The sequence below is a fragment of the Paramormyrops kingsleyae genome, unplaced genomic scaffold (genome assembly GCF_048594095.1).
Source record: "Paramormyrops kingsleyae isolate MSU_618 unplaced genomic scaffold, PKINGS_0.4 ups33, whole genome shotgun sequence".
Classification (NCBI taxonomy): Eukaryota; Metazoa; Chordata; class Actinopteri; order Osteoglossiformes; family Mormyridae; genus Paramormyrops; species Paramormyrops kingsleyae.
In genome coordinates this window covers 830,202-855,567 of record NW_027325971.1, presented here as the reverse complement: position 1 = coordinate 855,567, position 25,366 = coordinate 830,202, and the positions used below count along the sequence as shown (strand labels likewise).

At 42.7% G+C, this 25,366-nt stretch overlaps 1 protein-coding gene across 4 annotated transcripts; it reads right to left on the bottom strand.

Annotated features, from left to right (window-relative positions):
- Positions 1–8,199: 8,199 nt before the first annotated feature.
- On the bottom strand, positions 8,200–24,454 carry LOC140585588 (uncharacterized). Of its 4 annotated transcripts, none has more exons than XR_011987536.1 (4): positions 23,519–24,454; positions 9,478–9,580; positions 8,659–8,732; positions 8,200–8,477 (listed from the first exon to the last, which is right to left on the bottom strand). XR_011987536.1 is itself a non-coding variant. In XM_072708067.1 (4 exons), exons 1-4 carry the CDS (start codon positions 9,950–9,952, stop codon positions 8,407–8,409), a joined length of 342 nt encoding a protein of 113 aa, XP_072564168.1. In that variant the 5' UTR covers positions 9,953–10,459; the 3' UTR covers positions 8,200–8,406. The 4 variants fall into 4 exon arrangements, 3 of the variants coding, with proteins under 3 accessions (XP_072564168.1, XP_072564166.1, XP_072564167.1); XM_072708067.1 differs by lacking the exon at positions 23,519–24,454 and adding an exon at positions 9,859–10,459; XM_072708065.1 differs by having other exon boundaries at positions 8,200–8,773.
- Between the last annotated feature and the right edge of the window lie 912 nt (positions 24,455–25,366).

The window sequence follows — 25,366 nt, the reverse complement described above, 5'->3', positions numbered from 1 at the left end:
ACCGGGTCACCACAAGGATGCGTGCTGTCTCCTCTGCTCTTCATCTTATACACGGATGACTGCAGAAACACACAGCCCAACTGCCATCTGGTGAAGTACGCTGATGACTCCATCCTCCTGACTCTGCTGTCAGGCCCCTCACACAACCATGGTCACGCTCTGCAGAAGTTTGTGGGCTGGTGTGACACCTCATGTCTGGAACTAAACGTGACTTACTCCAACAAGCAGAGAGACCTGGCTGCAGCAGTTACCACCTTCATCCATGGTAAACCAGTAGAGCTAGTCCAGGAGTATAAATATCTGGCCACCATCTTTGACCATCTGCTGAAATTCTCCTCCAACACAGAGGAGATTCTTAGGAAGTGTCATCAGCGGCAATACCTCCTTAGGAAGCTCAATTCCTTTGGAGTCAGGAAAGACATTTTACGGTCCTTTTACTACTCCTTCATAGAGAATGTCATCTCATTCTCCATCATCTGCTGGTTCCATTCCACCAGCATGCAGCACAGAAATCAGCTACAGAGCACTGTCAGCATGTGCTCTAAGATTATTGGTCTGCCCTTGAGATCCATATCACACATCTGCGACCAGCAGACACACAGGCTAGCACTCAAAATCATTAAAGACCCATCACACCCGCTGAACTCTGCCTTTGAGTGGCTCCCCTCCAAACGTCGGCTCCGATGTCCCGGTTGCAGGACACAGAGGAGGAGGGCCACCTTTGTTCCTAAAGCTGTCCTTCTTTTGAATTCCTGACACCCCCCCAAACCCACCATTATCACCTCACACTCCCACCTCCCCTCCCCCTACAATCCAGACCTCCTCTGATCTGAGTCTCTCATCTCTCTCTTTTTTTTTTCCCACTTTCATCATCATGCATCTTATTGCCTCTGTACTTTAAGCTTTATTTATTTTGTTCATAGTTCATTATGTGTGTGTGTCATCTGTTGTGTTACTACTGTTATTTGTGTGCGTTGCTCCTCTGTGCCTTTTAAATTGCCCCTCGGGGACAAATAAAGTTTTTTGAATTGAATTGAATTGAATTGTATTTCTACGGCGTCCTGAGCCCTGCTGACCCCTGCTGGTTGCCACCGGGGTGGGAGTAGACGCAGTGGCGGCAGACATGGTCATGGAGCTGGGTGCCGGCGGCCCAGTGCGGCATTTCCTCCGACGGCCTCCACTACTGGTGCTGGTTCGTCCTTTGGGGTTAAGGTCACATTCGATCTTCCTTCTTCCTCATACTTTTTCTACCTCCAGCTGAGGTCCATGCTTAGGGCCTGTAATATCTCTTTTTCCTTGCTTCTTCCTCTTCACCCGCTGTGCAGATTTGCTCTGTCCTTTCACCTGTTTCTAAGCCCGTGTCCTGTCTCTATTCTCTCCTCTGCAGATCCTCTCATAAACCTCTCCCCATGATTTCTGTCTGGCAGGGGGAGCTCTCTCCAAACCCTGTCCTATCTTGGAGTGTTATTTTTCATAATATTAAAAACTGCTCTAAAAATCCCAATCACCAGCAAACACAATTTAAGTTTCTTCACAGGTTGTACCCCACTCCCCGGAAATGCCATCTCATGGGCTTAGAGCCTGACCCCATATGTCATTTTTGTCCCCTTCAGGTCCCTGGTACCTTTCTCCATATGTTCTGGGACTGTCCTCCAGCGCCTGCTCTTTGGGATTATATGGCCAGATCTCTCTCATCAGTTCTTTCCTCTCCCATCCCTCTGTCTCCCGTGGTCCTTCTTCTCCTGGACTTCTCTTCTCTTCTCTCTCTCGCTTCCAGCGGAGGCTCCTGATATCCGCCTCCTTAGCGGCTAAGTTGTTATTAGCCTCTCGTTGGAAGTCTCCTGATCGTGCCATTCCCACTGTCTGGAAGTCTCCTGATCGTGCCATTCCCACTGTCTGGAAGTCTCCTGATCGTGCCATTCCCACTGTCTGGAAGTCTCCTGATCGTGCCATTCCCACTGTCTGGAAGTCTCCTGATCGTGCCATTCCCACTGTTTGGAAGTCTCCTGATCGTGCCATTCCCACTGTCTGGAAGTCTCCTGATCGTGCCATTCCCACTGTCTGGAAGTCTCCTGATCGTGCCATTCCCACTGTCTGGAAGTCTCCTGATCGTGCCATTCCCACTGTCTGGAAGTCTCCTGATCGTGCCATTCCCACTGTTTGGAAGTCCACCTTCCTTGATCTGCTTCTGCTGGAACTCTCTGCAGCCTGGATTAACAACTCGTCTGGTTCTACGATCCAGAGCTGGCTCCATGACGTGCAGCTGGTAAAGGACTGGCTGTGGGTCACGTCCTGAGGCCGTATTCCTTGTTTTTTGTTTTGATTTTTACTTTCCTAATTTTGACATTTCTTACTGATTTAAGTATGTTATTTCTTTTCTCCTCAGTTTTTAGCTGCACTCTTTGGGGCTGGGTGCTGCCGGTGACCACTGTTGGTCCTTTGTCTCTTTTCCTTTGAGGTGCTGTCTCAGAGTGTATTGGGGGGGGGGGGGGGTCGAGTGTGTTTTGTTCTGTTCCGTCTTGTTCTTTGTTATAAAATCTCCAATTAAAATTTGATCACAAAAAAAAAAAAAAGAAAAAGCAGAAATCCTAGTTTCGATAACTTGAGAGTGAAGATGCAATCCCTAATACTAATAATGCAATTTAAGGAAATTGAAAGATATATAAATGATTTTACTTAATAGTCAGTTCCTGATGTCAGCATTTGGATTGAGCAGGCTGCTATATTTGGTGCACATGAACCTTTCCAGCGTTGTTTTTCGCTGTTGTTCTGCATATCAGGGAATCTGTGCACTAACTGTCGTGTTTTTATAGGTCAAGTTCCCCTGTTGAAACGCAGACGGCCCAATTCAAGACCAGCGCATAAGTCTCCAAAGCCTATATTTCCTGTATCCAATAAGACGACAGAATTTTTCTCAATGTGCAATACTGACTGCCAAGTGTGATATCTGTGATGTGTGTGATGTAGTTTTGTTGTAGAGTGACATAAGGATTCAGTCTAATTAAATGTGCTGTCCCCTGTCTTTTTAATCCCAAAGGACGAACCAGTACCAGTAGTGGAGGCCGTCAGAGGAAATGCCGCACTGGGCCGCCGGCAGCCAGCTCCATGACCATGTCTGCCGCCACTGCATCTACTCCCACCCCGGTGGCAACCAGCAGGGGTCAGCAGGGCTCAGGACGCCGTAGAAATACAGCGGAAGGCCGGTCAGGACGTGGAAAGAGGTGTAAAAAACAAAAGGGACCATTTACAAAAAATTTACAGAGTCTACTACGCTTCCGTAACAGCAAATTGGTAAACCCCTTCAACTCAACCTAGGTGGGTGAGAAGATCCCGTGTGAGGATCTCACCCAGAGTGACGACGAGGTTGCAACCATCCTTCACTGAGCTCTCATCGGAGGCGGACGCACTTCTCTCCCTCTCCCTCCCCTTATCTTCCCTGCTTTGCTTCTCTCGTCTCGTCTAGTCTACTGTCTTACTGTCTATACTTGAGAGACTCTCTCAGCCCTGCTCTTCAAAACTAAGGAAATTATGGATTTGATCAACTGGTCTCTCAACGCAATTGACACCATCTTCTCGACGAGAAGCCCAGGTTCAGGGGAACCTGACTGTTCTGCAGGAACATACGCAGCTGGCTACACGATGGACGGATGGGAGAAGTGGAGGGTCGTGTGTCTGGCAGCTCTTTCCGTGGAGGACATCGAAGACATTTACCTATTCGGAACCATGATTACAGGTCTGATGCTGATTGGATTAGGCATTGCCCTGACTTATCGGAAATTGAAGAAAACGGTGACAGCCGCTCAAAGCCCAACTAGGCTGGCCGGGATGATTGACGGACTTGGCAGAGCTGTTGGCGCCCAGACTATGGCTATAGATCGCAAACTGGATAACATCACTGTGTCTAACGACCGCAGATTTAATAACATCACCGTGACTATGGACCGCAGATTTGATAACATCATGGAGAGGCTCACGGCTCTGCAAAGGATTTTGGATGGCGGAGACCAGCATGGACATTAGAGGAACTGCGAAATTACAGTTTCTCGCCTGAAAACCCAAACAACCCCATTCTATCTGCTTTTGGCTCCCCCCTAATCAGCACGGGCCTTGGCCAAGGCCTCTGCTGAGCTCAACAACTCCCCCTGAAGAACAAGGCAGTGAGACTCTCTTGCATTCCTCTCCCCCAACCACAAGGACACCCTACCCCCATCCCACGCCTTCGCCGCTTCATACCCCCAGCGTGAACGAACGGGTCCTTGTACAGCACCGTTTGGCTGCAGGAACGGACGGCTGTTTGTCTATGCTGGACTACCTCCACCTCCCCATTCCCCTCCCCTGTTGCAAGTCTCGACTTTAGTGTTGTGAGATGTGGTGACTATGTGCTTATTGCTGAGGTGTTTTTTTTTCTGTTCCTATATTGTACTTCCTACTGGAGTACAGTCTGGGGGCTGTTTTTTTTATTCACCTCCACTCTCCTCACGTAATCTGTTTCTCTGAGTTTTCCTACAGTCCGCTGTCTTCCTGACCTGTCTGCCCCCCTATAATGTTTGTGTATGTATGGTCGGGTTGATGGCCTGCTTTTCGCTGGTACTTGTGACTAGTGACATGGTGAATTGCAACAGCAAAAAAGGGAATCAATCAATCAATCAATCAATCCTGTGTCGCACTCCATCAGTGTCAGAACCTGAGCCCTGCTCACCCGCCTTCTCCTCCACTTCTTAGTTCCGTCACCAGTCCCATCCTCTTTTGTCTCCTCTCCATCTCCATCTTTTTTTACACTCTCCTCCTCCGTCACTACGCATACTCTCACCTGTAAGTCCAGCCCCACATCCATCTTCAGCTCCAGCCCACCTCTCTGCATCAGGTTCCAGCACAGGCTGCAGCCCCCTCATCTCAGCTGGTTACGGGTCCGACACCCCCATTTATGTCCCCTACTGTTGTTTTTGAAAAAATGGAAAGATTCAATAAGTTGCATGACTATTATCTAAGCAATTGCCCTAAAATGACCTATGAGGCCAAGTGTTTTACTTATCACTGGTGTATTCAGTTTTGGAATGAATTTTTAAATGCAATTTACATCTGCAAGTAGGGGAGGACTCAAAACTCAGAGGCTCACTACTTGTATGGTGAGAATTGGGTTGATGAAGTTGAGGTGATATTTCCTAGTGATGCGCTGGACCAGCTGAGTGCCATCCCCAGGGTCCTAGAGATGGCTGTGGAGATGGGCTATCTGTGTGATGTAAATGGTTTTTCATAGAACCTGCAAATAATTAGGTGAGAGATCTCACAAGTACTTAGGATAAGATAAGATTAAGATAGGATACGTTAAGATAATGTTAAACTAAGATTGGATGACATAGCATTATGTGACGCCCCTGATGTCTGGAGGATTTGCCAGCATGAATGAAGCTCACTAACAGCTCAGGCTTCTCAGAGGGCATTGACATTGCATCAGAGAGAAGCATGGTAAGGGCTGGGACAAGTTCCCCTGGCTGACTCTAAACCACTTCCTCTAGCAAATTAAACCCAAGTAGTGGGTGATCAAGCGGAACACTGCAGACAAGAAAAGGCACTGTGATGGGCTCGCTGAAGCTGCCATTAGCGCTCAAGCTGACCGTGATCAGGACCTAGCCATCAAAAGGAAGAAAGTCTCCATTTACAGCATGGACCTCCAGCTCTTCCTTATCATCACATATTTCACTGAGAGGCCTCACCGGGGCGTCTGGTAGGTACCTCTCCTTCCAACCTCTGTTGATCATACTCAGTTGAGCTCCTGCATCTAGCAGTGCATCGACTGTCAACCCACTGAGGTTACATCGTGCAAGAGCCTTGGCACCTATAAACTTAACCAGGCGCCTACTCATTTGACTGGGTATGAGAAGAGGGGATTGGGGAAATGCTTGCTCATTGTGGTCTTTTGGCCTATGTTTCATTATAGCTGGCTTAGTCTTATTGGTGTCTGAGCCCTCTGTGTCGCACTCAGTAGTGTGAGGTGGGCACAATTGGGACTGAAGGTGAAGCCCGGTCACTGCCTGTCCCACAGCAGAAATCAGCTCACGTTTTCCTGACACTTGGGTTTCTTCAGACAACCCACTGCCCTGTGGCCCTCTTCACCACTGTAAAAGCAATGCGTGCAACCTGGGTGGTTTAGTTCAAGGCATTTAGCACAGCTGTAAGATTTGGCTTTCTGTTGGTCTACTTTACCTGGGCAGTTGTGGCAAGACCGTGGCTGTTGGGTCTGCAATGGCTGTTGCAGTTGTTCAACTTTCTTCATTAACTCCTCCACTCTCTCAGTTAACTGTTGGAGCACTTCAGCTTTGGGCTCTTGATCTGAACCATGTTTCTTTGTACTGTTGTTTTGCACTGCTGCAACTTCAAGCTGCGCTCTCTGCACATTTACAGGTCTCTGCCACACAACTGTCCCTAGGCGTCTTTGTCTTTCATTCTCAGTGTTTGTTATCCTCATCATTTGTTTTAGGATTGTCTCATCAGACACATTGCTGTCTGAAAGCAGTGGTTTAAGTTCTCGACGTATGTCATCATGCTTATGGCTGAGGCCCTGGTATACTGTGTGGAGGAAAATGTCTTGGACTGTGGTCACATGGTATTTCAATTCAGTGCCAGCATATTTAGAAGCAAATAGGATCTTTTGTTTGAGGCCTATGACTCGGTACAAAAACTGTTGTGGTGTTTCATTGTCACTCTGATTTGCGCACATGAGCTCTTGGAATAGTTCCGTGTTACTTCGCCCCCCTAAATGGGACTGTAAAAAGCCTTTAAGCTTATCCTTGTGTACTAGCATGTCTATGAAGTTTCCTGATTTAATGACTTTGAGAACACCTCTCAGGACTTCAGTCTCACTGAATTGCTCTTTAAGGCCATTAAGAGTCTGCAGCTGTATATCATTGCAACAGTAGACTAAGCTAATTTCCTAGATCCTTAAATTTGCAAGCAATCATTTGAAGAGAGAATGAACCTTTACTATGTGAGAAAGAGAAGTGCTCCTCCCTGCTTAATCAACTTAAAACACATAAAACATTCTCCTTCACCTTCTCCCTTATACTACAAGCCTTCCATTTCAGTTTAGCTGATTCTTAGCACAACTGACTAGTAAATTTCTATGCTATATTGCCAGTAACTCACTAGCAGTGTACTGATTTTTCAGCTATGCCCTTGTTTGTCAAAGTTTAATTATCATTAATTTCCCCCACAAGGATTGTTGATGTACCGCTTAAATAATCTCAACCAACATATTGGAATATTCTTATGACAGAGAACCTATCGTGTTAGATGGCATAATTAAGTTACAAAAAAAGCAGTCGTGTGTGTATAAAAGAATCTGCTGTATTGATTTTATTTAACCAGGAAAAAAATCAGCATGTAATATTTCGATTAAATGTCCTTTTTATTTATGACATAGTTTCATAGACAAAGAGCAAGTACTAAATGACCAACAGCAAGCAGTTATGAAACAGGAAAAAGAGAGAAAGAGTCCGACGGAGTCACCACTAGATCCAGTACCAGGGGGGTCAGCCACGTTTCCGTGAAACATGGTATATTGCAGTTTCTTGCATCGCGCTGGAACCCCAACCTCGCTCTTAGGTCACCTAGTTTAGACTGGACGTTTGCGAGCGGGACTCTGGGCAGTGGCGGGCGATGTGCTCGTTTCCTCAGTCTGTTTCGGACGCCGCCGTATGTCCCACAGTGCTTCTTTGTTCGGCGCCGCGGGGTCATGCGGCCGTGTCCTTTGTTTGGTTTGATTTACACAAACGTAAAAGCATGGACTATACCCCTAAAGGGAGGCCTTATTGAAATAATATGAATCATTTAAGGCCTGCATTCCACAATTAGATTAAAATGAGTACAATCTAATGTTAATATGGACGGATGTGTGTGTATGTGAATGACTGTGTGTGTGTGAGTCCTGTCAACAGGTACCAAATGCCACTCCCCCCCCAAAAAAATAAATAAAAAATCTGAAGTTTATGATTAATATCGGAGCCCAGGAAATGTACAGGGTATGTACACAGGGCTGACAGCTTCTTATTCACAGGATCTGCGCCACATAAATGGGGGATGCTGTTTTCATTTATAATGTACTACAGAATGTGCAGTTAAAACAAAGAAAAAAAAATATCACTGAAAATGCACTGACAATGCACCAAGACTGGCAATGCACTAAGACTGACAATGCACCAAGACTGGCAATGCACCAAGACTGACAATGCACTAAGACTGACAATGCATTAAGACTGGCAATGCCCCAAGATGGCAGCATGAGGTCATTGCACAAAACTGTGAGGAAATGCAACCCAGGTTGATCAGAAGGATAGTGCGGATGGTAGAAAGAGCCATGGAAAGCATTCAAAACCATTCAAACTGAGCTCCAAGATCAAGGTACGTCACTTACTGATCGCACCATCTGTCGCCTTTTGAACAATAATGGGTTCCGTGGAAGAGAATCCAGGAGGACTCCACTATTAATAGAGAAACATGAAAAAGCTAGAGTGGAATTCAGCAAAATGCATTTTGACAAGCCCCAAAGTTTCTGGGAGAATGTCCTTTGGACTGGTGAGACAAAATTGGAGCTTTTTGGCCAGTCACATCAGCTCTGTTTACAGAAGCAAGATGAAGCTTTAGAAGAAAAGAACACCATACCTACTGTGTAACATGGAGGAGCTCGGTTTTGTTCTGGGGCTGCTTTGCTGCATCTGGCACAGGGAACCTTGAATCTGTTCAGGGCACAATGAAGTCTCTAGACTACCAAGGCATCCTGGAGTGAAACATACTGCCCAGTGTCAGAAAGCTCAGCCTCAGTCACAGGTCATGGGTCCTCCAACAGGATAATGACCCAAAACATACAGCTAAAAGCACTCAGGAATGGCTGAGAAAAAAACATTGGACAATTGTTAAATGGCCCTCTATGAGCCCAGATCTTAATCATATTTACCATCTATGGAAAAATCTAACAATTGCAGTGGAAACGCCACCCTTCAAACCTAAGACAGCTTGAGCAGTTTGCTCAGGAGGAGTGAGCCAAACTACCTTTTGGCAAATGCAGACGTCTCATGGTGAAGTACAGAGATTGCTTGTTGGCAGTGATTACTGCAAAAGGTGGTGCAGTTGCGGGGTTACAAACATGAGCAACTGCACTTACTTACGAAGTTTATATCTCTGCACTATTTATTTACTGCCTGTGTGCACCTTGCACGTCCTGTTACTGTGATGTTAAGTGTTACTATATGTTACTATATGTTGTACTGGGTCCATGGAGAAACATTGTTTCATCACTCTTTGTACATGTATGAAGCTGCTGATGACAATAAAGTGACCTTGAACCTTGAATGGAAAACTGTGTAAAATAAAAGGCAAACCTCGACCCGTACCAATTCAATTCAGTGAAGTTTAATAGAAAACAAGACTTTAAACAGCGTGTGAACGGGAAAAGTAATAGTGATGTGACACAAACTGACATACCTTATACACCTTGGTGGCCTTTGCCTAGACACCTCTGCTTCAGACTGGAGGTCAGACATTGTCTCTGCCTCTTTGGCCTTCCTCCTGCCCTCTTCATAGCCGTCTGTGGAATACAGATGCAATAAACATTATTCAATCCCCTTATAATCACTCAGCAGGACACTCTGCAGATTTACTGAAATTGAGTACTTTGCAGAATATCAGTCAGCCTCCACTACAGCCAAACAATGATCACATATCTTAGCCAATGGTCATGCATACAATAAAACAACAATGGTGCTTAGAAGTTTGTGAACCCTTTAGAATTTACAAGTTCCCTACAGCTCTAAGGTCCATACAGAGGAGATGAGGAACATGCAGTTTGCTAAGTCACCAAGTTACCTAAGAACACTAAGGAGTTGCTGAAGAAGCGCAGTAGAGACTGTTTTTTCTGAGAATCCTCAGAAAGAACCGTCTCCCCAGAAATCTGCTCCATGCCTTTTATCACTGTTCCATGGAGAGTGGTACGGCAGCTGCACTTCCTCAGACATGAGAGCTCTCCACAGGGTCATCAGGGCAGCGGAGAAAACGATTGGCTGCCCTCTCCCCTCCCTGGAACAGATCTACACCTCCCGATGCCGGAAAAAAGCTTTGGACATTTCACAGGATTCATCACATCACTGTCTCTTTCAGCTTTTGCCATCAGGCAAGAGATACAGAGCCATGAAAACCAGGACAAATCGCCTGAAAAACTGTTTTTTCCCCAAAGCAATCATGGCGCTAAATGCAAAACATAACAGTTCATTTCTTATATTTAATCAGTGCAGTATGGTTATTCAGTGCAGTCGGTATAGTCAATGCAGTATTCAATGCAATTTGTATATTTTGTAATATTTTATTACTCTTTTTATACCTCACATTGACTTGAATTGCATTTTCAGTTTCGTTGTCCAAGTGACAATGACAATAAACATTATCTTTATCTTTGTTAGGTGGCTACGTTTACATGCCTTAATGCAATTAAGATGTTTTCATGTAAACAGATTAATCGGGGAACTCATTTATAAATCTGATTGAAAAAGATGGTAAGCATTCATACAAACATTTATAGGAAGATTTTGGGATTTATAAAGAAAAACGTTTTGTGAAAAAAACGCATATTTCGTGAACGAGGTTGAAGCAGATGCTGTTTCGACAGGATCCTGTAGAGGGCACTGTGTATGCTAAATCGAAGGCTCCAGGAATGTATTTGGCATTTATAATAAACAATAATAATTCAAATATTTGTGGGCACACGGCATTTGGCTCTGAAATTACACAGTTCTTTAAAATAAAATTTAAATTTGCAAACTGAGTTGTATGCTGTGTTTGAATGTTCAGATATTATTATTATTATTAGATATTTCACTGTGTATTTTTCAACTTAATGCCCTCTGAAACTGGTACTATTTCATTAAGACCGACTTAAAAACAATGGGGGGGGGGCGGGTCTCCCCGGGGCTGGCGGGGCCCCCGCGGGGTGTGCGGGTGGTCCGGGCTCCTGGCTCTGTCCGTGCCTGCGTGGCCGGCCCCCGGGCCTGTGGCCGTGGGGTTCCTGGCTCGTGCTCGCCGGTGGGGGGCACCCGGTGCCTCCCCCCCTGCCTTCCTGGGGTGGGCGCGCAGCCATACGGTGGCGGGGGGCCCGGGTACCTGGCCGCTGTGGGGCGGCTGGGTCCATGACCCGTCGGAGCTCTCCCGGCCGTCTGGGGGCCCCAGGGCGGTGTTGTTGTGGCCTCGCACACTCACTGGGAATCATTCCATGTTAACCTGCACACTCATACATACACTCACAGCACACAAACATACACACATACACATATGCGTACACACACACATACACGTATGCATAAACACACACACATACACGTACATATGCACACGCACACACATACACACACTTTCATATCAACACACATACACTTAGAATGCACACACACATAGACATGCACGCACACATGTACACACACACACACACACAAGAGAGTCTAGGGCTCTCTTCCCCCATTTTATCCCTCTTTCTCCTTGTCTGGGTGTGTGTGTGTGTGAGAGTATGTGTGAAAGTTGGTGTGTGGCTTCCACTCCCTCCTCTCAGATGCAGATACGGGTACGGCGATATTTAGACAGTGTTCCTGGTGGTCTGCTTATGTATATATATTTATTTTCTTTCGTTGGTATTAACGTATTTAATTCCAGAAGCAGATACTGGCACAAGCATATTCCCATGTCATAACGGTACCACTGGTTTTTTTGTGTGTATACTGTTTGTGTGTGTCCCTGGATCTTATCTTTCAGATACAGCAGCTGGTGTGATGATACAGTGTAAAACAGCAAGATGCAGAAGCTGTCCTTTTATCACTCTTTCCTTTTTGTTCTACTGTTTGTTATGTATTATTTCTCTTTCCCTGTCTCTCTCTCTGACCCCCCTCCTTATTTTATTTTTATTATGTATTTATTTATTTTTCTACTTCCTCTGTCTCTTACCCCTTTCTCTCCTTTCTCACTTTCTCTCTCTATCTCTTTCCCACTAACCGCCCCTGTCAGCTCCGGCTTTGTGGCGCAATGACATAAAAATGATTAATAAAGAGTATACCTCAAGTAACAAGAGGAGCTTAAATCCGAAGCTCCACTTTGCAAAATAAAAGTGTTGGCACAATAAAGCACCCAGACTAACATCCTGCTTGCTAAACTGCCGGACACGACAAGGGGGAAAAAAAACAATGTATTTTCTGCCCAGGTTAAAGGCTTCTTATTCATAGTTCCTGTACGGGGGATAGTGCTCACAGCGGCACATGCTGTGCAGTTTACAATAAAGACATTTTGAAAATACAAAATAATGTATGAAAAAATGATTAAGCTGTAGCACATACTTTTATTTCAAATATGAGTTTCACAAATTTCCCTGTAATAAAAATGGTGAAATAACCCAGGCTTAATGTGATATTTCATTTGTAACACATCTGTTCTCCAAACTTTGGCCACAAGATCTTCTTCCTGCCAGAATCTCTCCTTTCCTTTAATCCTCGGCTGTTGGGATCTGCTCTGCTGCTTGGAAGTTCCCCGGGGAGTTAGTGTTGGGAGGTTCTGGTGGAATGTGACCATCGTCAACCATGGGCTGGATAGCGCTGTGGTGCCCAACCTGGCTCTGTGCCCTTCTTCTTTCATCTGCCCGGGCAGTGCCAGGTTGCCTGTGGTCGTCCCGGAGACACTTCGTCTTCCCTTGCTGTACTCTCAAGCCTCTGAGACAAGCACAATTTCAGCTCTACACTCAGCAAGACCTTTAAAAGTATAAAAATGAATAGGCCCTAAAAATGGAGCCTGCAAGTTTTTTGGCTCAACACAAGTGATCAACTAGCTATCGACGCTAATGACCATTCATTAAAATGTCTAAAAAAGCTTCCTCCTTGTATATGCACAAACATTTTGCACACATGACGTTATCATGCATATATACTCACCTAAAGGATTATTAGGAACACCATACTAATACGATGTTTGACCCCCTTTCGCCTGACTAGAAATTTACTAGTCAGCTGTGCTAAGAATCAGCTAAACTGAAATGGAAGGCTTGTAGTATAAGGGGAAAGGTGAAGGAGAATGTTTTATGTGTTTTAAGTTGATTAAGCAGGGAGGAGCACTTCTCTTTCTCACATAGTAAAGGTTCATTCTCTCTTACGGGTTGCATCTGAACCATAGGGGAACCAGTGTATTGGGGAGGCGTATGTGCAGAATAGTTGAGGAATGTTTAAACTAGGGACTGGGTGGGCAGGGAGGTCAGTTAAGAATTTATGTGGGGAGAGACGGAAAGCCCAAATAAATATTAAAAGTAGACACTGTAAAAGGCCTACCATTAGTGGTCTGTATTTGAATGCTAGGAGTATTAGAAACAAAATTAATGACTTAGAGGCTTTAATTTCTTCTGACAATTACGACATTATAGGAATAACTGAAACATGGATGAGTGACAATGATGGTGATGAATATAATATGGATGGTTATACGTTGTTCCGTAGAGACCGGATAGGCAAGAAGGGAGGTGGTGTTGCAGTATACGTAAAAGAAAACTTGCAGGCAAGGGATCTCACTGATAAAAATAAAAATTCAGAAGCTGTATGGATCAAACTTGATGCTAAAGATTCAAATGGCCTAATTGTCGGGGTTTGTTATAGGGCACCTAATGTAGCTGTAGAGGAAAGCAGAATATTATATGATGATATCAGGATTATGAGTAATAAAAATGATGTGGTGGTTATGGGTGATTTTAATTTACCTGGGATACAGTGGGACACAGTCTCTGGCTCTTCTGTAAATGAACTTGAGATGGTGGAATTAGTACAGGATTGTTTTTTTACTCAGTTTGTTAATACTCCTACCAGGGGAGAAGCCCTTCTTGATCTCGTTTTTTGTAATAACCAGGATAGGATTGGAAAATTAGAGGTTTTAGACCCATTGTACGGTAGTGATCATAACATGGTTAAATTCGAGGTTAATTTTAGTGTCCGAAGAGCAAAGTCTAAATTAAAAGTATACAATGTTAGGAAGGCTAACTTTAATGGTATGAGACGGAAATTAGAAACTGTAAACTGGACAGAGTTAAATAGCAAAACAGTTGAAGAGGCATGGGAATTTTTCAAAAGCACATTGTTGCAAGTGCAAGAGGACTTCATACCTGTTTCCAGCAAAACTAAATCTAGGAAACGGCAACCAAGGTGGTTTACTAAGGAAATTAAGAATAAAGTCAGGAGGAAAAGGGCTCTGTTCCACAACTGGAAAATAACTAATGATTTCAAAATCAAGCAGGAGTATCTAAGTCTACAGGCAGAGTTAAAAAATGACATTAGGCTATCAAAGAGGGATGTAGAAAGAAAAATTGCATTGGAGGCTAAGCATGACAGTAAAGGTTTCTTCCAATATTTTAACTCCAAGAGAGCACTAAAAGCTGAAATCACTAATTTGCAGGATAGTAAGGGCCTTATAATTGATAACGAAATTGATATGGTAAACGAGTTTAATGATAATTTTTCAAGGGTGTTCACAATAGAGAACACAAGTAACTTACCACCTATTAATACGAATACAGCATCGTCTATGACCAATATATGTATAACTGAGGTTGATGTGATACTAAGCCTAGCTAAACTCAAAATAAATAAATCGTAGGGGCCTGATGGCATCTTACCTTTAGTCTTGAAAGAGATGAGGGATATTATTAGCCAACCTTTGACTTTAATATTCCAGAAATCGTTATCTGCGGGTGTGGTACCATCAGATTGGAAGCATGCTAATATAACACCCATATTCAAAAAAGGGGATAGAAGTAATCCAGCAAACTATAGGCCAATCAGTTTAACTAGCATTACTGGAAAAATAATGGAAGCTATAATTCAAGTGAAAATGGTAGATTACCTAGATGCAAATAACATTATAAAGGATAGCCAACATGGATTTAGGAGAGGTAGATCCTGCTTAACGAATCTGCTTGAGTTCTTTGAGGAAGCTACAAGTGAAATTGATCACAAAAAGGCCTATGATGTGATTTACTTAGATTTCCAGAAAGCCTTTGATGTTGTCCCCCACAAACGGCTCTTGTTAAAGCTTAAAGCTGCAGGAATTTTAGGAACTGTGGCAGCTTGGATCAAAAACTGGCTAACTGATAGGAAGCAGCGAGTAGTTATTAGAGGCACTATGTCACAGTGGGCATCCGTTTATAGTGGGGTACCGCAGGGTTCAATTTTAGGACCACTATTGTTCCTAATTTACATTAATGATATTGACACGAATACATACAGTAAACTGGTTAAATTTGCAGACGACACTAAGGTGGGCGGGGTAGCAGATACTAATCTAGCAGCAGAGAGGCTTCAACGGGATCTGGATTTAATTAGCGAATGGGCTGATACTTGGCAGATGAAATTTAACACAGATAAATGTAAGGTAATCCATGCAGGGAGCAGAAATATACAGTACAGATATTTTATGGGTTCCACTGAAATAAAGGTAGCTGATTACGAGAAAGATCTCGGTATGTATGTTGATGCTTCCATGTCCCACTCTCGCCAATGTGGGGAAGCAATAAAAAAGGCGAACAGAATGTTGGGTTATATCTCTAGATGTGTGGAGTTTAAGTCAAGGGAGGTGATGTTACACTTATATAATTCCTTGGTAAGACCCCACCTAGAATACTGTGTGCAGGTTTGGTCACCATACCTCAAGAAGGACATTGCTGCCTTAGAAAAGGTGCAACGAAGAGCTACGAGAATGATTCCTGGTCTTAGAGGAATGTCTTATGAGGAGAGGTTAGCGGAACTGAATCTGTTCAGCCTTGAGCAAAGGAGACTAAGGGGGGATATGATTCAGGTCTATAAGATTCTAACGGGTCTGGATGCTGTTCAGCCAAATTACTATTTCAATATTAGTCTAAATACTAGAACTCGTGGCCATAAGTGGAAATTAGCGGGAGAACATTTTAAAACAAATTTGAGGAAGCATTTCTTTACACAGCGTGTAGTCAGAGTATGGAATAGTCTTCCTGCTATTGTAGTGGAAGCTAAAACCATGGGTTCCTTTAAATCAGAGCTAGATAAGATTTTAACAACTCTGAGCTATTAGCTAAGGTCTCCCCAAACGAGCTTGATGGGCCGAATGGCCTCCTCTCGTTTGTAAATTTCTTATGTTCTTATGTTCTTCAAATGATTGCTTGCAAATTTAAGGATCTAGGAAATTAGCTTAAATAATATAATATTATAATATAAATATTATATATATATACACTCACCTAAAGGATTATTAGGAACACCATACTAATACGGTGTTTGACCCCCTTTCGCCTTCAGAACTGCCTTAATTCTACGTGGCACTGATTCAACAAGGTGCTGAAAGCATTCTTTAGAAATGTTGGCCCATATTGATAGGATAGCATCTTGCAGTTGATGGAGATTTGTGGGATGCACATCCAGGGCACGAAGCTCCCGTTCCACCACATCCCAAAGATGCTCTATTGGGTTGAGATCTGGTGACTGTGGGGGCCATTTAAGTACAGTGAACTCATTGTCATGTTCAAGAAACCAATTTGAAATGATTCGAGCTTTGTGACATGGTGCATTATCCTGCTGGAAGTAGCCATCAGAGGATGGGTACATGGTGGTCATAAAGGGATGGACAAATTGTAGCCTCTTTTCCTATTTGTAGTGGAGATGAATGGTACCCGGTGGGGTCTTCTGCTGTTGTAGCCCATCCGCCTCAAGGTCGTGCGTGTTGTGGCTTCACAAATGCTTTGCTGCATACCTCAGTTGTAACGAGTGGTTATTTCAGTCAAAGTTGCTCTTCTATCAGCTTGAATCAGTCGTCCCATTCTCCTCTGACCTCTAGCATCAACAAGGCATTTTCGCCCACAGGCCTGCCGCATACTGGATGTTTTTCCCTTTGCACACCATTCTTTGTAAACCCTAGAAATGGTTGTGCGTGAAAATCCCAGTAACTGAGCAGATTGTGAAATACTCAGACCGGCCCGTCTGGCACCAACAACCATGCCACGCTCAAAATTGCTTAAATCACCTTTCTTTCCCATTCTGACATTCAGTTTGGAGTTCAGGAGATTGTCTTGACCAGGACCACACCCCTAGCAATCATGGCGTTAAATGCAAAACATAACAGTTCATTTCTTATATTTAATCAGTGCAGTATGGTTATTCAGTGCAGTCGGTATAGTCAATGCAGTATTCAATGCAATTTGTATATTTTGTAATATTTTATTACTCTTTTTATACCTCACATTGACTTGAATTGCATTTTCAGTTTCGTTGTCCAAGTGACAATGACAATAAACATTATCTTTATCTTTGTTAGGTGGCTACGTTTACATGCCTTAATGCAATTAAGATGTTTTCATGTAAACAGATTAATCGGGGAACTCATTTATAAATCTGATTGAAAAAGATGGTAAGCATTCATACAAACATTTATAGGAATCCTATAAATACATGATACAATCCTATCATTCTTATACTATGGTATCTTATATCATATAATCTTATCTTAACCTTATGGTAAGTTATCCTGTCTTAGTCTTAACTTATATGCTATTTTATGTTATACAATCTTAACTTGACCTATCTTAACCTTATTGTTGAGCTTTCTGCCTCCATATGTATGAACCAAATGTTCTCTTCATTCATTTGTGTAAATCAATAAACTGATTAATATTGTAAACTGGTGTTTTATTTTACGTCTTTTCAGTATTTACATTTTCGTTTTAAAGCATACATTTTGACACACGTCTACACACGTCTGCTGTCATGAAAAACTTACAGAAAGAGAGAAGAAATCACTCCACACGCAGCATACATCGTGTCACACATTATACATGCGCAGAAAAGAAAAAGTAGACCCTTTTTGTCAACATCGTGGAAAAAACTTAATAATCAGAAATAATACAAACATATGAGATGAGAACACATAATCCAACACTTATCCTATATAATCTTAACTTATCCTATGTTACCTTATGCTACAGAACTTGATCTTAACCATAACATATCCTATCTTAATACTGATAGCCCATCTCCACAGCCAACTCCTGAACCCCAGGGATGGCACTTAGCTGCTCCAGTGCATCAATAGGAAAGATGAAGACAGCATGTTCCCCTAATTTCCTGTTTCTGATGGAACGCCATCCGACCTCACCGTGGCGAAATGAATGGCTGATATTATAGGTACGGTAATAGATACAATTAGACAGTTGTATTGTCTGGCGTTGTCATAGCTGCAACACTAAAATAATATAACTAACCAGAGTGCACATGCACATGCATTGGTACTATGTCTCCGCGATGCTTCAAAATCCATCGGCAAACATCTCTGTGATGCAGAAACATCGCTACCGAACATTTGATTCCATATTCCCCCGATGTCTGCGCCATGTATTTCAACAGTGATGCGATGTTAATTTGATCACTCTGCAGCCTTTAGCCCGCTGTTATTTTCCGTTATTAGGTTATTATACAGGGCAGCTCAGGCCGGGGGAGCAGGCGCTGATGCAGCCCGGTGCCGCACCCACCACACGTCGGAACTGCTCGCGATCCCGGCCGGCGACCCCCCAGGCAGAGATCTAGACACGCTCGATTCAGTCCCACCCTTATTATAATTACTTTTATATCCTCCTGAGACCCAAGGAAAAAAGTGTCCTTCAATTGTAGGTTATGTGTCTTTGGAGGAAATAAGACATCTTACAATTTAGATTTTTTCTAATTTATTTTTATTTTTAATTTCACAGCATGTCCTCTTTAGTGCACAACAGGAATAAATACGTTTCCTAACATCAGTGAAAAAATAAATGCAAAAATACAATGTCCACTACAATGGACATAAATGAATGGGTCGGGTCTCAGGAGGATATGCAGTAATTGGTAACTAGTCATTTTCAGTAACTTGCACGAGACTGCCAGTTGGCTGAATCCGAAATAGTTGTAGTGCTACAAGGCTGGATTGTTACAGGGACTGTGTTAAATGCAAATGCTGTTCTGATTGCGTTAAAATCAAACGTTTTTGCTCAGATTTCATGAATTTGGTGGTGTGCTCTTTATACTATGCCAAGTTTTCCTAAAAGCAGATATTTTATTTTAAAGGTGAAATAGAGCAGCGCATTGAATTGTAATGCCTGTATCTTGAAACGTAGCGTGTTGCCAGACTCTCCGATGCACAGCTCTATGGTCCATACAGAGGAGATGAGGAACATGCAGTTTGCAAAGTCACCAAATTACCTTTTGTTAAGTGGCTACGTTTACATGCCTTAATGCAATTAAGATGTTTTCATGTAAACAGATTAATCAGGGTGCTCATCTATAAATGTGACTGAAAAATATGAGAAGCACTCATACACACATTTATAGGAAGATTTTGGGATTTATGAAGAAAACGTTTTGTGAAAAAAACGCACATATCCCTGGGGAAACCAGACCACCTTATAATTAGAGGAAAAATATGTCCATTGCTTAAAATTATCATACAGACCCAGTGAACTCAAAAACAGGTATTTTGTAAAAATAAATGAGATTGAAGGAGATGCTGTTTCGACAGAATCCTGTAGAGGGCACTGTGTATGCTAAATCGAAGGCTCCAGGAATGTATTCGGCAGTTATAATAATAAACAATAATAATTCAAATATTTGTGTACACACGGCATTTGGCTCTGAAATTACACAGTTCTTTAAAATAAAATTGTTTAAAAAAAGTTTTATGAACAAGTCAAATATGAATTATAAAATACAATTTTCCAGTTAAAATACTTATTTTAAATACATGCCTCAGAAATTCCGACACTGAAGAGGGAAGTATGGTGAATAAGTATCATTGGTTCTAACTGAAGCCAAAGGCGAGGAGTACAGCAATTTCACCCAAGAAATAAAAATATCCTCAAAGCCAAACCGCTTCAGAACATAAAATAAATAGTTCCATTCAACATGATCAAAGGCTTTCTCAGCATCTAAAGATAGGAGTACCTCTGGGCACTCAGACGAAGATGATGTGTAAAGGATATTAAATACACGCCTAATATTAAAAAAACAACTGTCTATTTTTAATGAAACCAGTTTGATCAGATGACACAATGGAGGGTAATACAGATTCAAGACGGAGAGCCAACACCTTAGCCAGTATCTTAACATCAACATTAAGGAGACTAATTGGACGGTAGGAGGAGCAAGCGAGGGGATCCTTGCCCTTCTTCAGAAGTAAGGATATTGATGCCTGACGTAGAGTTGGAGGCAGGCATTGGGACTTTAAGCTGTCATCAAATACATCCTTGAGTAAAGGGTTTCATTTTGCTGCAGACTTTTTATAAAACTCTGTAGGAAAGCCGCCCGGGCCTGGACATTTCCCACTCTGCATGCATGTGATAGCTTTATGAATTTCATGTAAGGAAATAGGATTCTCTTACATTCTCATCCACGGTGGGTATATTCAGGTCTTCAAAGAACCTATCCATTAAACTCAGATCAAAAGAGTGTTTAATACAAATTAAAATAGAAATCACTAAACTGCTTATTAATATCTAAGGGATCTGATAATAGTCCTGTGTCAGAATCAATCTGGGCAATTACTTGAGTACTAGATGTCTGTTTTAAACTATAAGCCAGAGCCCTGCTTGGTTTCTCCCCATACTCATAAAACATGTGTCTGGTTTTTAACAGAGCCCGTTCCGCCTGTCCAGTTGAGAGCAGATCAAATTCAGCCTGATACATCATCCGCCGTTTATATAGCTCTGGAGATGGACCAGTGGCATAGGCTTTGTCTACTCTAGAGATGAATTCCAAAAATTATGTTTGCCTAGCTACCTGTGCTTTATGAACAGAGGCATTGTAGGAGATAATTTGGCCCCTCAGGTAAGCCTTGAGCGTCTCCCAAAGTAAGGAAGGGGAGGTCTCTTCATTTACATTAGTTTCTAAAAACATATCTATACCAGCATTTACGAAGGCAATAAATGATTCATCTGACAAAAGAAGTGAAGTGAGCCTCCATCTGAATCTGCTAGGTCTATGATAGGGGAAGGTCAGGACCAGTGTTACAGGTGCATGATCTGATATTACTATACTGTTATAAACACATTCTTTTACCAATGGGAGTAGATATGTATGTATGTATGTATAAAGAAATAATCTATACGTGAATAATAAAAAGAGTATTCCCTCTTTGTAGGATAAAGAAATCTCCATGGGTCAGACACCTTGCAAGATTGTAAAAAAGTCTCTATGCATTCAGCTGTTTCTGAAGCACCAATTGGGCGATTGGAGGATCTATCCAATACTGGGTTAATTACACAGTTACAGTCACCAGCTAAAATAAGCTGATGAGTGTCCAGGTATGGTACGGTCAATAGAAAATTGTTCATGAACTTAGAATCGTCCCAATTTGGAGCATATACACAAGCTAATATCACAGGCAAACGGTACAGTTTACCCACCACAATAACAAAGCGGCCATTGGGGTCCAATATTGTTTCAGACACTTCAAATGATACTGATTTGTTGATCAAGATTCCAGCCCCCCTGGCCCTACTCCGAAAGGTTGAATGGAATACTTGTCCAACCCAGCCTCTTTTTAAACTCAAATGATCTGACCTGCGCATGTGCGTCTCAGTTAAGAAGGTTATATCCGTTTTTAAAAACTTAAGATGAGCAAGGACCTTGGTGCGTTTCATAGGATGATTTAGGCCTTTCACATTCCAATTAGTAAACTTAACTGACTGGCCACTCCTCCCAGAAGCCATATTTGAATTTGCCATATTTAATACTGGTAATATCCAGCAGACATAATCTGAGTTGCAGTAAATTAATTCTGTGACTCTGGTAGATGTCATGTTCGAAACAAAGTGTAACCACTAATGGACAAAATGAAAGACAAAAAAAACAACAAAATAAAAAAGAGACTTTAAGTACAAAAACACCACCACCCCCACCCCCCAGCACTATCCCGAACACAGTGCATATCCCAAGAGCAAAACACTGCAAAATTCTAACTTGGGTCTCTAATTTAACCAAAAACGACCCAAAGCACAGCGAGCAATCACATTCAGAAATATATATACAGTGGTACCTCGGTTCTCAAACTCACTAGAACTCGAATTTCTTGAAAGTCGAACAAACCAGTTTGACCTAGAACTCGATCTGAATATCAGAAGTCGAACCATGAACACTGACTTAATATAAATTGTACGCGCCAGGAAATGAGTCATACGACAATGCAATTCTTACTTGAATGCCTTCTTCACAGACTGGACGATTAACCAAATAAAACAGCGCAACATTACAGTAACTAACAATAAATAAACCACTAACTTACGTGTACTATTAGAGCATTTATGTCATTTATTTAAACTTTATTTTACCAGGTAAATTAACTGAAAACCACTGCTTTACGTGATATTCGGGAGAAATAGCAGATTACGCATCGGAACTGCCTGGGATACAAACGTCATGCATGTAACTAAACTCTTCAGCCAATAAGGGCAAAGGTGTGTTGTCACGGAGGCGGTTCCAGTTTGTGCAGCCGGGTGAGAGGTCGCAATGCATCTAACCGTAATGCATTGCGTCAGGATCAGAATGTGTTGCTTTAAGCCAGCGCTGTAAGCAAGTCGAACGCACCCAATGACCGGACTGGGGAAACAAAATTTACAAGCGGACTTAATACAGAGGACTAATGACAACAACCAGAAACAGCTGATCACATGGGGATCCCACACGAGCTTAACGAGGGGGCGTGGCACACGGAAGGAGCGGACGATCGGGGCAGGACAGGGGTAATGTTGGGATAATATCTTTATCGTTTTGGAAGCCATTAAGAAAAAAAATGCTCTTCTTGTTTTATCCTGTTCATTTTGTGTTGAAGTGCTTAAAAAAACACACACACACACACACACACACACATATTTAGGTGTCATTTTGGGGGGCCGGGAACCAATTAATTGGTTTTCCATTATTTCTTATGGGAAAAATTAGATCAGAACTCAAACTTTTTAGGATTCGATCTGGAGTCCGGAACGGATTAAGTTCGAGAACCGAGGTACCACTGTATAGTGCAAAATACCATGTATTTTGTAATGTCTCAAATGAAGTAGGCCTAAACTAATATTAGGCCACTAAACATAGTGTACTATCAAAGAGCAGCCCATTGGTTTTCAATTCAGTAGCCTAATATGAAATACTATGGTTTAATGGTTTAAAATTATAGTAAACAAAAGCAGCTCAAGAAAATCAACTATTCATATGTTATAGCCTATTTATATGAGGAAGAGAACAAGAATTCCCGGCATGTTGAAAAAAGTGCCTACACCAAACCTTTCCATATAGACTAATAACAACCGAGAGAAAAAAGGGAAAACAAATGTCTTTCTCATAAATTGAGCAACATAGCACTATCTGCATTTAGTAGGCTATAGACCTGGTTAATTCAACTTTGACACTGACGGTGAAATAAACCTGTACAGTTCGGTCACTTAAAAAACACTGACCGTTTTTGAAAGTTATGTCTGTACCTGATCATGATGGAGGAGAATGGTAGTCTTTATATACGAGATGGCCCGATGGGGATCGGTAAAGGTTTTTTCCTCGCCATCAAATGTGATACGGAATGTAGCTGGATAACGGAGACCAAATCTCACATCCTTAACAGTTCTAAGGAGCTGCTTTGCCTCTTTAAAGGCAGCTCGCTTCTTTGCTATCTCCAGAGTGAAGTCCGGAAAGATGTGCACACGCTTCTTCTGGCTGGAGAGGCGAAGGATGCGATCCTTCACGTCACCATGATGTACACGGATTATGAATGGTCTTGGCCTCTCCCCTTCCCGCAGCCTCGGTGCTAATGAACGGTGGCCCCAGTCCAGACGTGGAGTTTCCTCCAGGTTCAGTATCTCCTTCAAAGCAGTTGCGCAGAATTGCCGCGGGTTGGTCCCCTCTTGGCCCTCCTCTATTCCAACAATGCATTTAGTTGTCAGGTTACACACATCTGACTGCAGTTTTTTCGCAGCAGTTTCCAAAGTAAAGACTGTAGAGCTCCACGCCGTGGTAGACTGCTCGAGGTCGTCCAAATGCTCGGAATGCTGTGCATTAGCAGTCTGTAAGGAGCTAGCCGTAGAATGCAACTCTTGGCGGATAGAAGTTATTTCTTGCCAGAGGACAGCAGTTTGTGTATCTATTTTCGTGCCCAATAGTTCAATCGCTGTCATAATTTTCTCAACCGAATCCGAAGAAAGTTGCTGTGCATCACCCTCAGTGGTAGCCTTCTTGCTAGCTGTAGCAGGTTTCTGTGAGCGACTAGCCATTTTTAAACGGGGAGGAAAACAAAACTTTTAAACGCGTTTTCTTGCTGCCTTAGTCCTTCAATTAGTGATGTTAAACTTTTCGGATAAATATTTATCTATCAATATGGCTTCTGCAAGTATGTAAATATAATGAAAATGAAATTGCTCGCTGAGCTCCAGGACCTCACAGCCTCACGTGTCGAACGTCAACCGGAAGTTCCCATGCAATTGTTTCTTAAACATACCTTTACCTATCTTATCTTATCCTATGTTATCTTACGTTATGTGAAATGTCGCTATTTACATCTGACAGATAGCCCATCTCCACAGCCATCTCCAGAACCCCAGGGATGTCACTCAGCTGGTCCAGCACATCACTAGGAAATTTGACCTCATCTTCATCAAGTCTCGGTCGCAGGGGCACCCTCATTATCCCCGTACGAATAGTGAGCCTCAGAGTTTCCATTCCTCTGTTGCTTGCAGATGTGAGCTGAGCTCATGAAGTCGTTCCAGAACTGCTGGCACCAGTAATGAGCATAGCACTTGGCATCATAGGTCATCTTATTGTAGTTGCTTATATCGTAATTATTGAATTTTTCCATTTTTTCAATAACAAGAGAAGGGGACAAAAACGGTGGTGTTGGACCCATGACCAGCTGAGATGAGGGGGCCTGCACCAGAACGTGAGGCAGAGGGGTGGGATGAACTACGGCTGGGGCTGAAGATGGTTCTGGAGCTGGGCTAACTGGTGAGGCTACGCATGGGGATGAAGGAGGGGAGTCCATAAAAAGAGATGGAGAAGGAGGTAAAACAAAAGAGGATGGGACTGGTGAGGGAACTAAGAAGGAAGTTGATGATAAGGCTGGTGAGTAGGGCTCAGGGTGCGACGTTGTTGGGACTCGATGCAGGATGGTAGCGATCCCACATGGGTTGAATCGAAGGGGTTACTGGAGAATAGCAGCTTTTGTAAGTTCTTGGTATATGGCCCCCTTCCGTCCTTTAGGTTTCCTCCTTCGTCCTGATAAAAGAATGACGGTACAATTATGCAAAATAAAGTGTAAAAATACAAGAGTCAAATCAATTGAT